Source organism: Acanthisitta chloris, unplaced genomic scaffold, assembly GCF_000695815.1.
Source record: "Acanthisitta chloris isolate BGI_N310 unplaced genomic scaffold, ASM69581v1 scaffold12659, whole genome shotgun sequence".
NCBI classification, from domain to species: domain Eukaryota; kingdom Metazoa; phylum Chordata; class Aves; order Passeriformes; family Acanthisittidae; genus Acanthisitta; species Acanthisitta chloris.
Genome location: NW_008689831.1, coordinates 10141 through 26047, shown reverse-complemented (window position 1 = coordinate 26047; position 15907 = coordinate 10141). Strand labels below are relative to the sequence as shown.

Below are 15907 nucleotides of genomic sequence, written 5' to 3'. Positions count from 1 at the left end.
GGCTTTAGATCTGACACCTCTGAGCTTCTGTTTGTACTTTCCCAAAGACTGGTACTTCTTCCTGGCCTGGCATTTTCATCCTCACAGCAATTTGAGGAATAGATTTGTTTTTCCTTATAGCTGACTCGTGTAAGCTTCTGTTGTTTTGGTATATATGAAAAGGAGTTATAAAAAACTTTTAAGATTTTTAAAATATCAGTGAGTTTGTAACCACAAGTGGAAGGCTCAGAGAGAAAGATCTTGAGCCCTGTCTTTATGGACACACTGTTCTTTCTGCCAAGAATGATTTATGCTGCTTCCAGGTTGGGGAAAAATATCAAACAAAAGGTTCTGGATATAGAGAACACCCTGGTTTTATAGTTTCTTGTTGCTTCCTCTTCTCTGGAAAGAGGCTCCTGGCCTGGAACTTCCTGGTGGCAGCTCCAGCTGTATGGGGCAATAAAATTGGACAGCCAGGAGACTCCAGCCCCAGCCCAGCCCCCTCCATACCTCTCTCGTGTTCTCTCTGTGGGCTCTGCAGAGCTTTGCTAACAGCTGGCAATCGCAGCTCAGGCAAGGCCCTTTTCAGGGTTGCCCTGGCTTCATTAACCGAGTGAGGATTAATCATATTAAGATCCTAATTGGTTGGACTGTGTGCCTAATGCCGTGCAGCATCAGTGGGAGCTTTCCCAGGCACATGTGGATGGGATGAAGTGCTCTGGCTGCAGCCAGAGCTGGACTGTGTAATGAGCACTGCTGTGACAGCTCCTGTCCTGCTCACCCAGACACAGCTTGGCAGGAGCTGGCAGCACTTGGCTGATGGCTTCACTTGCCTAATCTCTGGTGACAGGGATGTCCAGGCAAGGTGGACACTGGGTAATTCAGGGCCTCAATAGCTAATTTGAAACCCTCTCGCCTTAGATGTCTTCTCTCTGAAACCTGAAGGGGGAAGTGCTTGTGTTTTGCTTGCTCAGCTGATACCATAAACGTTTCCTCTTTCCCCAGTTGCTGTGTGAGACACTGCAGCCATGTCTGACTTTGTAGAAAGCGAAGCAGAGGAGTCAGAGGAGGAGTACAACCAGGATGGGGAGGTTGTGCCCAGAGTAACCAAGAAGTTTGTAGAGGAAGATGAGGATGGTGAGTTTGCTGAATTGTCTGTGTGCCTCGCTGCTCTATTCTGCATCCCATGACTCTGCAGATGGAGAAATAACTGTGCTATGTTACCAGAGCTACCTGTAGTCAATAATCTCAGCTGTTTAAGTGCTTCCCTTCCTCAAAGTACTTAGGTGTTTTTTATATTTGGCAATAAAAATACACTGCTTCACTCCTGTGGGACTTGCAGTCACAGAATTTTATAGTAAACAGTAAAAGCAGAAGAATTCTCACAGTGTGACCACTCCACCTGCTCTCTCTGCCGAGAGAACGTGAGGCCATGAGACAAGAAGTGGGGTTGTGGCATGAGCAGATGCCTGGGTTGTTTGTCAGTAAAAGTGTTCAGTTAAAGCTCTGTGTGGATGGTGTGAAGGAAGATGCTGCTTGCACTGAGCCGAGTCTCAGTGGGTAACCAGTGAGTGAACATCCATCTGACACGTGCTGGTCTCCACCCCAGATGAGGAAGAGGAGGAGCTGAATCTCGACGATCAAGATGAGCAGGGCAACCTGAAAGGATTCATTAATGATGATGATGATGAAGAAGAGGAGGAAGAAGCTAGTGACTCTGGAGACTCTGAGGATGATGTTGGCCACAAAAAGAGAAAGCGCAGTAAGTTTTATGGTGGTTGTTCGTAGCAGACCACAGTGTAATACTCTGACCCTGCCCTGCCAGAGAGCAGAGCTCTCCCTCTGCCCTAGGTGCCTGCATGGGCTGGATAAGCTGTATACTTCTGGGCTAGGTGCATTCCCACATTAGTAAAGGGAGAGTGTAACTCATCTCTGGTCTCTTCTCTAGCTTTTGATGACCGCCTGGAGGATGATGATTTTGATCTCATTGAAGAGAACTTGGGTGTCAAAGTCAAAAGAGTGAGTTGTGTTCTTATGCTGCTCTTAATGGTGTGCTGTGTCTTGGCACAGAGGAGGGTGGGCTCCAGCATGGAATGAGTGAGCAATGCCTCGCATCTGCTCCTGACCTCTTGGAAAGGGACAGCACTTTCTTCTGCACGGTGCTAACCTCAAAGTCATCACAGGCTATTATGGGCTCGAAAGCTCCTTTGGTAACAGTTGCTAGAGGCACATCAAGCCAGGCCAACACTGGTGGTGACAGCATGGAAGTGACACCAGCACAGCTCCTGAGGGGGTGGCTCTTCTCTCCTGTGTGCCTGTGCTGGGCTCCATCCTGCTCCCTGTCAGGTGCCTGTGGAGGAAGTGCAGTGCTGGCCTGGCAAAGCCCACACTGAGCTCAAGTGCTATGCCAGGATTTTTTTTTGTGCTTAACAAGGCGTTTTCCTTCCAGCAAAAATTCAGGCGTGTGCGAAAAATGTCTGATGATGAGGATGATGAAGCAGAAGACTATGGAAAGGAAGAACATGAGAAAGAAGCCATTGCTGAAGAAATCTTTCAGGATGGGGAAGGCGAGGAAGGAGGGGAAGCTGTTGAAGCCCCTGTTGCTCCACAGGAAGAGGAAGAGGAGGAGGAGGAAGATGAATCCGGTGAGTATGGGTTGTTAATTACATCCAAAGTTTGTCCTAGGATTAAAGCTCAGGAACAAAGTTCAGACTTTCTCTGAGCTAGAAGTAACCAAAGGCTGTGACCTTGTCATAGTAAAGCTCCTGCTGGTCTGGTTAGTACAGTCTTTAAAATTAAACATGTCTGGGTGACAGGTTTAGTTTGTCTGTCTAAACCACTTTGTGCAGAAGCACTTTATGTGTGCTGAGGTATTGAAGGTCTTCCTTAAGCTGCCTCAAAACAGAAAATGCTTCAAAGGAAGGGAATCAAGGCCCTGTTTTGTACCTAGTAGCACAGTGCATGCCTGCCCAACTTTTCCTGGTCATCAGCCTGTCACTGCTGCTGCCACCACACTGAAAGAGTTTCCAGAATTGCTGTCCAAAGCTGCAAGGCCTTTCCTGACTGCATTCTCAGTGCACTGAGCTGCAGATAATTGCCAAATGCTTTGCCTGTGTCTGGAAGTTCGTTCTAGCTTGTTATTGTGGTTCAGGCTCCTGGAATGTCCAAGGCTGGTGTAGGAGATGCTGTGGGGAGCTGGGCAGACTGACAGCCAGGGGCAAGCTTAGGTCTGTGGTGGAGGCTCATAGCTGCACTGGCTGAGCTGAGCTTTATCAGAGGTACCGGTTAAACATGCAAGTATCCTGACCACTAAATTGTTTCTCAATGTTCAGACATCGATGATTTCATTGTGGATGATGATGGACAACCTCTGAAGAAGCCAAAATGGAGAAAGAAGCTTCCAGGATACACAGATGCGTAAGTATTGATTGGAAATTGGCCTGGAGCCTCGAAAACGGTGCTCAGCTTACTTAGTTCTTGCAACTGCAGAGTGATTCAGCTTGTGGTTGGATACTGCTGGTCTCCCTCCCCAAAGGAACCTGGTAAATTTAAACATGGAGCTTCTAACCTGTGATTTCTGAAATCTGTGACTTATTCCTTTCTCCCGTGGGTTTTTTTTTTTTAAAGAGATACCAAAACCAGAGTCTTAAGAGAAGTGTTTGCATGTAAAGCTCATGGTTGTGTACCTGTCCCTGATTTTTTAGCCTGGGTAGAAAATTAAGGTTTAGACTCAGGTACCCCTGGCCTCCACTGTGTGCTGTTCTGTGAACTGCACTGTGGGGCTGAACCATAGTTTTTGCCTTCCAGTGCTTTGCAGGAAGCCCAGGAAATCTTTGGTGTGGACTTTGACTATGATGAGTTTGAGAAGTACAACGAGTACGATGAGGAGATGGAGGAGGAATATGAGTATGAGGATGAAGAAACCGAAGGGGAGACTCGTGTACGACCCAAAAAGACTACCAAGAAGCGTGTCAGTCGGCGCAGCATCTTTGAGATGTATGAGCCCAGTGAGCTGGAGAGCAGTCACCTCACAGACCAGGACAATGAGATCCGCATGACAGACATGCCAGAGAGGTTCCAGGTGAGGGAAGAGGCTGCAGGTGTGCAGGCAGAAAGCGTTTTCGTTCCCACTGAGCATTTGGTTCCCAGGCCTGGGAGCTGCAGGCCCGGTACCACCTGGTTGCTACTGGATTGGCATCTCTCTTTGCCTCTTTGAAGGTCCTACCTTTTAAATTATAGGCTAAAACTCTGCATTCAGTCATATCAGTGACTTGGGAACTGCTGTACCTGTATAAGCTCAGGTTTAGCCCCGTTCACAGTTTCCCTGTGGCCACTGGGTGCCAGTGTTGCACTGCTAGGAGTGGTGCTGAGCTTGGGCTCTGCTGAGATGGCTTTGTGCTGGATGCTGTTAGGAATCCCTTGAGCTGGACCTTTGGGCAGCAAGAGGTGCAGTGCCAGAGAAGGTTTGGAAGGGTTTCTAGCCTATCTACATACCAGCCAACACACAACTGCTGTAACCCACTTTATTCCAAGGTACTGTGTCTTACACTGCTCTCAAAAGAGAGAGGCTGTGAGGAATCATTCTGGTGTCTCATACTTTTGCCTAAATTTGACTCTGGATTCAGATTTCCACTGAACAGTGCAAGCCCTGGTGTTGGAACTGCCTCTGCTCATGCTGTTGTCTCTCCACAGCTGCGATCCATCCCAGTGAAGAGTGCTGAAGATGATGAACTGGAGGAAGAAGCTGACTGGATTTACAGGAATGCATTTGCAACACCTACCATCTCCTTGCAGGTAAAAGACTATGCCTGAGACTTGTTCCAAGAGTCTGCTGAGAGGAATGTAGTGCCCAATACACCTTCCTTTCCGGTTTTGAGGAGGTCAATTCACAGACACATGTCTTCATTTTCACATCCATAAAACATGACAGAAAGGAACACAAAGAAGTTGCAAGAATAATTGTCAAGAGTGGTTGAAAGATCTCTGAGTCACTGTGCACTTAGGGACAAACTAGTGTTAGTCACGATCTGCTTTTGACCATAAGTTACCTTGGCCAGGTGCTGCTTTTGCCTTTTTCTTTAAGCCAATCAGGCTTAAAGTCAGGCCACAGATGCTTCTCTGTGGTCTAAAATCAGTGTGTTCCTAAGCCTGCATTCCCAGCTAACAGAAGAACACCGTTTTCCAGCTGTAGCCTGGGCAATTCTTTAAGGGATCAGCTCAGGAATATGATCAACACAATGTGTTTTTCATGTTTAGGAAACTTCTGACTACCTTGACCGTGGACAAGCCAGCAGCAGCTTCGGCCGCAAGGGGCCCAGCACCATCCAGAAGATTAAAGAAGCCCTGAATTTCATGAGAAATCAGCATTTTGAGGTAATTTGCAGCTCTGCATCATTACTAAGGTCTCAGTTGCTGCCTCCATATCCAGACAGGATGAGCAGAGAGGCTGCTGGAAATATTTAGGGCAGCAGATTAGAAGGGGCTGACATACCATACCTTTCCTGTGACAAAATGTTGCTTCATTGGGAAGTGCAGCTCATTTTATGTGACCTATGGCAATGCAGGTTTTTAAGGCCTGTTTGATGGGGTTGCTGTCACTGTCTTTCCCTGATCCTCAACAAATTGATGCTAAATGAGATGAGGGAATTTCAGTTTTATGAGCCTTACTTGGTCCATTCAGCTCTTCGCTGAGGTGTTCCCTGATGTTGTTGAATTTTTTTGGTCTGTGTGGTATATTCTTTTGTGGAATAAGAGCTGGGGCATGGCTTGGCAGCTCTTCGGTGTTCCCTGATGTTGTTGAATTTTTTGGTCTGTGTGGTATATTCTTTGGTGGAATAAGAGCTGGGGCATGGCTTGCTGCATCTCCTATACTGCTGCCCCTTTAGCTTCTTCTCCCACATGGAACAGGAGCGTTCTCTGGGCTGCTGGCTGCCAGGAACAGCCCAGTGTCCTGCACAGTGGTGATGAGTCTCACTTCTGAGTGTTCCCTGATGTTGTTGAATTTTTTGGTCTGTGTGGTATATTCTTTGGTGGAATAAGAGCTGGGGCATGGCTTGCTGCATCTCCTATACTGCTGCCCCTTTAGCTTCTTCTCCCACATGGAACAGGAGCGTTCTCTGGGCTGCTGGCTGCCAGGAACAGCCCAGTGTCCTGCACAGTGGTGATGAGTCTCACTTCTGACACAGGTCCCGTTCATCGCCTTCTACAGAAAGGAGTATGTGGAGCCAGAGCTGCACATCAATGACCTGTGGAGAGTGTGGCAGTGGGATGAAAAGGTGAGGAATGTTTTCACTGCCAGTCGTCCTTTCAATATTTAACATGTCTCCTCACCTAGCCTGATACATTCAGCAGATTGTTTTGGCCATGGAAACTTTGTGTGGGTTTTTTAACCCATGTTTTTTTTCATGTTTACTGTTATGTGATGATAAGGTGTTACCTGACAAAAGAGGATTCAAAACAATCCTCCACTTCACCCAGGTTTTTTTGTGTAGTGACCTTCCCTGCCAGCAGTGCAGGTTCCTTCTCTACTATCAGGTAGATCCAAACCTTGATTATTTTTTTTCCTCTGTTAAAATCCACCTCTGAGATGAGATCTGCCACATGTGTCACATTGGGGCTTGGCTGTGGTTGGAGATTTTGATGATTATTTTTCTATGACAAATATCCCAAGATCCTGTGACCCCCCCCCTCAGTTTGGGAAGGGAGGAGACAGACACTGCAGTGGTGTGTTTCACTGGGATTCTGTTGTTCTCACATCAGTGGACCCAGCTGAAGATCCGCAAGCAGAACCTGACACGACTGTTTGAGAAGATGCAGGCCTACCAGTATGAACAAATCTCTGCTGACCCAGACAAGCCCTTGGCTGATGGAATAAGGGCCCTGGATACTACTGACATGGAGAGGTGTGATGCCATGACTTTCCTGTATTCATTCCAAAAGTAGTTAAAATGTGTGTTAACTTGCCCAAACAGCACAGGCTCTATGGCCAGGGCAGAGCATTGATTTTAGCCTCCCCCATAGAGCCAGTAATGAGAAATACTTCAAACTCTTTGGGAAGATGATACTCTTTCTCCCTGATCTGAGCAGATTCCTCGAGTGCTCTGACCACAGCTCAGCTGCAGGCAGGGTGTAACATGTTGACTTTGCTATCATAGGCTGAAGGACGTGCAGTCCATGGATGAGCTGAAGGATGTGTACAATCACTTCCTGTTGTACTATGGGCGAGACATCCCCAAGATGCAGAATGCTGCCAAGGCTGCTCGAAAGAAGCAAAAGCGTATCCGAGAGGATGGTGAAGAGGAGGAAGGTTTGTCTCCTTGGATTTGATAGTTTCCTAATTGTGAGCTGCTGGAGAATCCTGGTTCAAAAGAATAGTTGAGAAAGCTTGTTGAAAAGCCTATTGCTTGCACAGAGCATCTCTGCTGTTCCCTTCTATCTCAAGTCGGTGCCAGGTCTTCCAGGCACCTCTGAAAATGTTTAGTTTGTCACACAAGGTGCTCTTTCCAATGGAATGTGAATACCACCCCTCATGGCAGGGGCCAAAACAAGGATCAGCCACCTTGCTGTATGTTTTAATGTACAACCCAGACATAATGCTATCAAAACTGCAAAAGAGTGAAACTGAAGATAGTGTTTTTAGGGTCCTTTTCCAACCCTGAATAACTTTAAGGCTACTGTGACCTTTGAGATGCGTTTGTGGGATTTAGAGACTCTGTTGCACAATGTAGGTTTTGTTTAATCCCTTTGCTGTGCTTCTGACATGCTCCAGCTGTCTGGATGCCTCTGTAACGAGACCTTGCTAAACATAACCTTCCTACAGGTGAAGGGGAGGATGCAGAAGATGATGAGCAGAAAGGACCTGAGCTGAAGCAAGCTTCCCGTCGGGATATGTACACCATCTGCCAGGCAGCTGGGCTGGGTAAGGCTGTGCTCTGTCATGCTGAGCAGTGGCCTGGCCCACATGCTCTGCTGGATGCTGTGACTTAGCTGTAGAAGGAAGATTGATAATTTTACTCAGTGTAAGCTGGTACCTTTGTCCTCATTGGTTTTCTGTTTGGTTTTTTTTTACTAGATGGCCTGGCTAAGAAATTTGGTCTGACACCTGAGCAGTTTGGGGAGAATCTCCGAGACAGTTACCAGCGCCACGAGACAGAGCAGTTCCCTGCAGAGCCCCTGGAGCTGGCCAAGGATTATGTGTGTAGGTCAGTGTGGGGGGATCTTTGTGCAAGTCTGGCAGATGTGACACAAGTGAGGGTATCTGGGGCCATTCTCAAGCCCTAAGCCTTCATGCTGCTTTTTCCCTTGTAGTCAATTCCCAAGCCCTGAAGCTGTGCTGGAAGGAGCTCGGTACATGGTGGCTTTGCAGATAGCCAGGGAGCCCTTGGTCAGACAGGTCCTGAGACAGACTTTCCAAGAACGAGCTAAAATCAACATTTCACCAACCAAAAAGGGGAAGAAGGTAAGGAAGGAAGCTCTGACTCTGTGGGTCAGTTCAGGGAAGGATCTAAATAACACACAAAGGCTTGTTCTCCCATGTCAGTGGCAACTCTGAATAAACCTCAGAGCAGCACGTGAACTGGGCTGTTGCAGAGGCCAGCTCAGCAGCATGCTGCATTTTTAGTCTCAGTGTTTCATCAGACCTGATTCTCACTGTTGATATGTTGCCTTCAATTATTGGAGCAGTCTGTGTCTCTCTGGGACTGGGAATGAATTCTGCCGTGTCCTGCTGGGGAAGGAAATGCAGACTGGCAGGCATGGGGCTGAGGGGGTATTGAATCAAAACCATTGTCTGACATGGTATACAGAGGGGTCTTTCTTCATGAATGCCCTGTGTGCATGCTGACTGTCTCTCTTCTTTCCCAGGATATTGATGAAGCCCACTATGCCTATTCCTTTAAATACTTGAAGAACAAGCCTGTGAAGGAGCTGCGAGATGATCAGTTCCTGAAAATGAGCCTGGCAGAGGACGAGGCTCTGCTCACTATAGATATCAGCATTGACATGAAAGGAGTGGAGGGGTGAGTTCCCACCAGCTGTGCCTTGGCAGAGCTCATTCATCCAGTGCTGCTGTGTTCTCAGAGCTCCTCTGTAACCCAAACTGCACCTGAAGGTCATGGCCTGGTAGTTTTCTGCACCTTAATGTTAAACATCCTCTCAGGGTCTTGCTTTTTTCATCATAGTGAAAACTTGAGCAGACACCTGGCTTACTCATTTGAAGGCAAACTCTGAAGCCTTTGGGATTTTTGTGGAAGGTGATGCTTGTTTCCCAACCACTATGTGTTCATTGGTTCCTTCCCTCTGAGTGGCCACACTATGCAATATGGGTGTGCTGGAGTGGCTGTGATCTGTCTACAGCATAACTTCTACAGCTAAAGCAGTATTTGGTGGCAGGATTGGCTCTTCCCTATTTTTTCCAGGCAGCTCTCTGAATCTAAGGTGCTGCTATTGCATCCCCTTACAGTAATCTGCCAGTGATGGTGTCAGTGCAGGCACCTGGAGCCTTTCTGTACCTCCTTCTCTCCTTTCTTGCAGTTATGGTAGTGACCAGACCTACTTTGAGGAGATCAAACAGTTCTATTACCGGGATGAGTTCAGCCACCAGGTGCAGGAATGGAATCGGCAGCGCACGATGGCCATTGAGCGCTCCCTCAACCAGTTCCTCTACGTGCAGATGGCCAAAGAGTTGAAGAACAAGCTGTTGGTAGAGGCCAAGGAGTATGTTCTCAAGGTGAGATAGGAGACAGATGGGTTTGATCAGAGCTGGAGTTTCAAACGCTAACAGTCCCACAGTGTGCTGGGGATAGCTGCTGACAGGCCACACACAGGAACTTGGGGAGGAGGAGGAGGAGACAGTAGAAGTCAAGTCTGGGTCTTTGCCAAGGGTGGAGAGAAAAGCAGATATATCAGTGGGAGGGAAGATGGGCTTCACGGTACTGGAGAACTGGTCCCAGTCCTGGCAGAATACATTATCTTGCTGCTTTAAGCAAGGTCCATGACCTTCCCTCTGTGGAAGGCCTATGCCAAAGCACCTGCAGTGGATTTTCTAACTCTTCTCTCCCCTTCTCTGCACTACCCAGGCCTGCAGCCGCAAACTGTACAACTGGTTAAAAGTCGCTGCATACCGTCCTGACCAGCAAGTGGAGGAAGATGATGATTTCATGGATGAAAACCAAGGGAAGGGGATTCGGGTGCTAGGCATTGCATTTTCATCAGCCAGGTAGGAGGGAGGGAATGGCTTCTGGATGCATGTCCAGCTTTAGCAGTCCTCCATGTCTGAGTGATCTGTTTCACAGGGACCACCCCGTGTTTTGTGCCCTTGTTAATGGAGAGGGAGAGGTTACAGACTTCCTCCGATTGCCACATTTCACAAAGAGAAGGAATGCTTGGCGTGAGGAAGAGAGGGAAAAGAAGGTGAGCCTTGGTGCAGCTAGCGTTGAGATGACAGAAACCCTTTAGTTTTTCTACTCTAATCTGTCTTGCTTTCCTTACCAGGCCCAGGATATTGAAACCTTGAAAAAATTCCTCCTGAACAAGAAGCCTCATGTGGTGACAATTGCAGGCGAGAACAGGTCAGTCTTTGTGTCCTTTCCACTTCCCAATCTCTTTGCAGTCCTTTCCTCATGCCTGTCCACTTTACACTATTTCTGTCTGTGATGTGATGTGACCCATTGGGGTTGTCTCCTTAAGTGATTCCAAGACCAAACATTGTGCTCTCCCCTCAATCCCCTTGGCTGTCTCTCCCTAGGGATGCTCAGATGCTGATGGAAGATGTAAAGAGAATTGTTCATGAACTGGACCAAGGGCAGCAGCTGTCCTCTATTGGAGTGGAGCTGGTGGACAATGAACTAGCCATCCTCTACATGAACAGCAAGAAGTCTGAGGTGAACCTTCTGCTATTTTGACTATCGCTTAGTCTGTCTCCCATTTGCGCTGTCTCATCCTCCATTTGTTGTGCTGGCCCTGCCCTGCATCATCTCTGTCTCATGATCCATCCAGATGGTTGCATAGTGATCTTTGGATCAAGGCAAAACGTCTTACTTAGGCTTCCCTGAAGAGATCAGCAGCAGATGTACAAAGTGGATATTGATGTAGTCTGAAATGAATCTTGCTCAGCTGAGTGAGATTGTTTCGTTCCTAATTGCAGCAGAGGTCATGGAAGCCTTTGACCTTGGCTTCCTTCACCCTGAACACCAAATGCTTCCCTTGCTCCAGTCCCTGTCTGGCGTGGCTTTGCTGCTTCTGCTACAAAGTGTGAAGACACCTTCAGGGTTTTCCCTGCTTGTCTGTTGCAGAATGAATTCCGGGATTACCCTCCTCTGCTGCGTCAGGCTGTCTCCCTTGCTCGCCGCATTCAGGACCCTCTCATAGAGTTTGCTCAGGTCTGCAGCTCCGATGAGGATATTCTCTGCTTAAAGCTCCACCCTCTGCAGGTAAATTTTCCTTGTGAAATCCTTGGGCAAGGAAGATGCTTCTCTGCAAGAGAAAGTGGCCTAGAAGGTTTTGCTGTCAAAAAGATTCCAAGTTTAACTGGTGCACATTCTGCCTGTTCTATGCCGTATTCAGCACCTCTTTTTGCCTCCTGCCTTTAGGCTGTTCTCAGGGGTAACTCTGAGGTGCAGCACAGCTCCTGGGAGCCAGTGTGTTGTGTTTGCTTACAGCCAAGTGTTGCACAGATCCATCTCCTGCGAGGCTAACGCCTCTTCTCTCTGCCAGGAGCACGTGGTGAAGGAGGATCTGCTGAACGCACTGTACTGCGAGTTCATAAACCGTGTGAACGAGGTGGGGGTGGATGTCAATCGAGCCATAGCTCACCCTCACAGCCAGGCTTTGCTGCAGTACGTGTGTGGCCTGGGACCACGCAAAGGCACTCACCTGCTAAAGGTAAGGAGGCTTCTGTCCCTGCCTACAGGGACAGTACATCACCAAGAATGTGCAAGTGCTGTCAGGAGATGAGTCAGGGTCCCATGTGCCAGGTGCAACTCACAGCTCTGTTGACATGTGTTTTAGCATGTGTTACCTCACTGTGCCTCACCCTGAAGCTATGCATGGACTAATGTCCTTGACAGACCCAAACAGCTCAGCAGATCCATCAATCTTAGCCAGCTCCCAAACCCACAGGAATGAATGTGCTCTTACAGCATCAAGACGCCTCCATAGTGTAGAAAGCACAAGACAAAATGCCAACACTTTCCCTGGGAGTTAGAGCTGTTTTTGTGTCGAATCATCTTCTTTCACACAACGTTGAGACACAGGCAGGGTGCAACAACTTATGAGTTATGATGGGTGTGTGTCAGAGGCTTTGAACCCTGCGGTGTCCAGTGTAAGTCCTCTGCTTTTCCCAGAGAGTCACAGGATGGTTTTGGTTGGAAGGGACCTTAAAGATCATCTAGTTCTAATGTCCCTCTCATGGGCAGGGAGACCTTCCAGTAGACCAGGTTACTTAGAGCCCTGTCCAGTCTGGTCTTGAACACTCCCAGGGATAGGAAGTCTACAACCTCTTGACAGTATTGTGTCTGAATAGCAGAGTTTATACTATACCTTTCTCTCTAGATCTTAAAACAAAACAACACTCGTCTGGAGAACAGGACCCAACTGGTTACAATGTGTCACATGGGACCCAAAGTGTTTATCAACTGTGCTGGCTTCATCAAAATTGACACAGCATCACTGGGTGATAGGTGGGTATTGGGTTGTATTCAGTGTTGTGTGGAGTTAGGTTAGTGACAGACTGAAGCGACCTTGTTCCCAAGAATCCATGTTTCCAGGAGTTTTTGTGTGGCCCTTCTGATTTCTGGCCAAGTGCATGTATTGCTTGTTATATAAATCTGATTCTTAAGGGCATCTAAACTTGCACAGCAGCAGTGTGAGCTGCAGAACATGAATTATATATAGTTTGCTCTGATGTGAAGACCCTTTGTGGCCCAGAAGAACTAAACTAAAACCAATTGTTCTCTAACGTAGTCGTTAGCAATCCATATGCACTTCAGCTTAGCTTCTGGCTGGTTCTGCCAACAGTACTTTTCTGAAGTTTCAAATTTGAGGAATAACTGGGCAGTTTAGCTTCCAATTAAACCAGCAGCAGTACTGGGAAGTTTGTAGAGCTTCAGGTTACTGATAACTACACGAGAGGTGTTTTGAGGACAGCTGTAACCTCATTTCTAAATCTCTGCCTGACTGCTCTGCACAGAAGGGTCACTTGTTGGAAACATGCTTTCTCCAAGGTTTTTTGCCTTAGAAAAAAGCAGTCTGATAATGGATACCTGGCTGAATCCCTACACTGACTGGTCCAGCCTTGCTAGATCCCTGGTTCTTGAAGGATACAAATCCCAGAGATGCAGGGGACAAAGTGCAACCTTGTCCAAACAGCTCAGTGCAGATGGCTGTGCTGCCAGTTGCCAATACTGAATCTGTATGAGGAGAGAAACTGCAGAGAGCTGTGTGCTCTTGGAGCAGCTGTGGTACACAGCGGGATGAAATCCATCCAGCATCCACAATACCTGGCTGTATCTTTGCAGCGCAGGAGCTACAGACTGGAATTTGCCAGGTCTTGCCTTGGCTGCTGTTGATTTAGTGATGAATAATTAATTGGGTCCTTTTTAGAGCAGTTTGTTCCTGGGAGGGCAGTGGCAGTGCTCAGCAGCAGATTTGATTGTTGAGCTGCAGGAGCAGCTGGAACCCTTAGAACCCTTACCTGAACATTGCTTTGGTTTTATTTCAGCACTGATTCCTACATCGAGGTCCTAGATGGCTCTAGAGTCCATCCTGAAACCTACGAATGGGCAAGGAAAATGGCCGTGGATGCTTTGGAGTATGATGAGTCGGCCGAGGATGCTAATCCTGCAGGAGCTCTGGAGGAGATCTTGGAAAACCCTGAGCGCCTGAAAGACCTGGATCTCGATGCCTTTGCTGAAGAACTGGAAAGACAGGTGCACTTGGGGTTCCTGGTGCTGAGAAACAGAAAGGAAACTCTGCTGCTCAGCTTGTGTTCTTGTGTTTTATAGCTGGTGACGCTTTTCCTTTTTCGGAGCTGAGCTCTAGCTGTGCTGTTGTGAAATGTATAAACAGCCACAATGAGTACTCAGTGTCTGACAGTGGCATGTAGTAAATGCTTGCAGAAAATACACTTGGAGCAGAGGGAGGAAGGAGGCAGGAGGCAGTAATTAAACCATTTAGGCTGTTCCCCCTGAAATTATCTACGTTTTTTTCTGAATGTGTTTGTCCTTTTGACCTCTTCAACATCCTGTGACTGAGTTCCACTGTTTGATGGTACCCAGTGCTTTCCTCTTTTTTTGGATTTGCTGTTTGATAAGCTCTTTGAATTCTTCCATAACTTATTCTGGATTCCCTGTGGACCTCCTTCCTGCTGCTCATGCCTTTATAACCTTTGACTCCCACATAGGGCTATGGTGACAAGCACATCACTTTATATGACATTCGAGCTGAACTAAGCTGCAGATATAAGGACCTGAGAACTCCATATCGTTCTCCAAACACAGAAGAGGTCTTCAATATGCTGACCAAAGAAACTCCAGAGACATTTTATATAGGTACATCCCTGGTTTCTGCCATCCTAAATCGATGTAGGATGTGTAAAGGTGGGGCAAAGGGACATTGGTTAGCACGATGCGATGGTGCCATGGTTGTGTGTATGTGAAGCAGCTGTTCAAGCACCTGGGTGGTCTCCTACCACCATGCATGACTATGTTAGATCTAGGGAACTGCCCAGCTCTGGTTTCTTATTCTTTCCTTCTTCTGTCCCATCACACCACAGGTAAAATGATCATCTGCAATGTGACTGGCATTGCCCACAGGCGCCCACAAGGAGAAAGCTATGACCAGGCAATACGGAACGACGAAACTGGCCTTTGGCAGTGTCCTTTCTGTCAGCAGGATAACTTTCCAGAGCTCAGCGAGGTGAGGCTGCTTCTCCTAAAGGGCCTGCCTTCATCAGAAGTCTGCTCTTGGCAGGCTTGGGCGTTTTGTAGGGTTCATGGGAGACAAGATATCAGAGCCAAGATTGTGTCTGCAGTGCCCCGGGATCCCAACCTGATGTGGCCTTTGACTGCAAATATAATCTGGTTCACTTTTGTCTAATTGCTTCAGTATAGATTTGACAGGTCTTTTATGGCTACATTATGGATTTTAGTGAACTGGGATGAGTGAAATGGACCTGGGGCTAAGCTGACCAGTTCTTTGCAAATACATAAAGCAGAATACATAAAGCAGGTCTAGGATTGTGTTTTACACAGAGTGTTTTCCATGACACTGAGAACAGAAGGTTCTGCCACCTTCTCAATTATAAGAACTTATCTGGACCCCCTGCTGCTTAATGCAGCTGTATTTTAGGTCTCTTCTAAACACTGAATTCCAGCCTGGGTAATCTGTGACTTTAAACCCCTATAGCATTTGTTAGAAACCAGCCCTGGCTGCAGTTTTGGGTTCAGGGTCTAAAAATGTTCTGACCTTCCTGGCTGCAAAGTGCCACAAGCTGAGCAGAACTGGAGTAGGAAGATTGCATTACTGGGTAGCATTCGTTGAAGTCCTCTGTCCCTTGCCCTTCCACATGTCTCTGCTTGGCTGCACCACTTTGCTGACACAGCTCTTGGACTGGTTTGAGTGTGAACTGCTGTGGCTATTTTGTTTCCATACTGAATTACTTTTTCCTTTTGCCCTGCTCAAGGTTTGGAACCATTTTGACAGTGGTTCCTGCCCAGGTCAAGCCATTGGAGTGAAGACACGTCTGGATAACGGTGTTGCTGGCTTCATCCCAACAAAATTTCTTAGTGATAAGGTGGTCAAGCGACCAGAAGAAAGGGTGAAGGTATGAAAGCACTCGATTTTTACATGTCCAGCAATAGCTGGAGGAGCCTGGAGCCAATACCAAAGAATCAGTTTGGTTAATCACTCTGTTCCTTAAATGACTTTTCAA

The 15907-nt window shown here is 47.4% G+C and overlaps 1 protein-coding gene across 1 annotated transcript in view; it reads left to right on the top strand.

The window, feature by feature from the left end:
• Window positions 1-1007: 1007 nt before the first annotated feature.
• The window catches only part of SUPT6H (suppressor of Ty 6 homolog (S. cerevisiae)), a 20264-nt gene continuing 5364 nt past the window's right edge, over window positions 1008-15907 (top strand). Inside the window, exons 1-28 of the mRNA XM_009081577.1 lie at window positions 1008-1116; window positions 1589-1741; window positions 1928-1998; window positions 2270-2272; window positions 2429-2624; window positions 3312-3396; window positions 3787-4060; window positions 4672-4773; window positions 5236-5352; window positions 6165-6254; window positions 6739-6881; window positions 7134-7285; window positions 7799-7897; window positions 8051-8180; window positions 8287-8437; window positions 8842-8996; window positions 9511-9706; window positions 10056-10195; window positions 10272-10389; window positions 10471-10547; window positions 10724-10859; window positions 11271-11408; window positions 11692-11859; window positions 12529-12656; window positions 13697-13904; window positions 14378-14525; window positions 14750-14892; window positions 15659-15799. Of these exons, the coding sequence (XP_009079825.1) occupies window positions 1008-1116; window positions 1589-1741; window positions 1928-1998; window positions 2270-2272; window positions 2429-2624; window positions 3312-3396; window positions 3787-4060; window positions 4672-4773; window positions 5236-5352; window positions 6165-6254; window positions 6739-6881; window positions 7134-7285; window positions 7799-7897; window positions 8051-8180; window positions 8287-8437; window positions 8842-8996; window positions 9511-9706; window positions 10056-10195; window positions 10272-10389; window positions 10471-10547; window positions 10724-10859; window positions 11271-11408; window positions 11692-11859; window positions 12529-12656; window positions 13697-13904; window positions 14378-14525; window positions 14750-14892; window positions 15659-15799 (3771 nt within the window). The remainder of the gene's footprint in view (window positions 1117-1588; window positions 1742-1927; window positions 1999-2269; window positions 2273-2428; window positions 2625-3311; window positions 3397-3786; window positions 4061-4671; window positions 4774-5235; window positions 5353-6164; window positions 6255-6738; window positions 6882-7133; window positions 7286-7798; window positions 7898-8050; window positions 8181-8286; window positions 8438-8841; window positions 8997-9510; window positions 9707-10055; window positions 10196-10271; window positions 10390-10470; window positions 10548-10723; window positions 10860-11270; window positions 11409-11691; window positions 11860-12528; window positions 12657-13696; window positions 13905-14377; window positions 14526-14749; window positions 14893-15658; window positions 15800-15907) is intronic.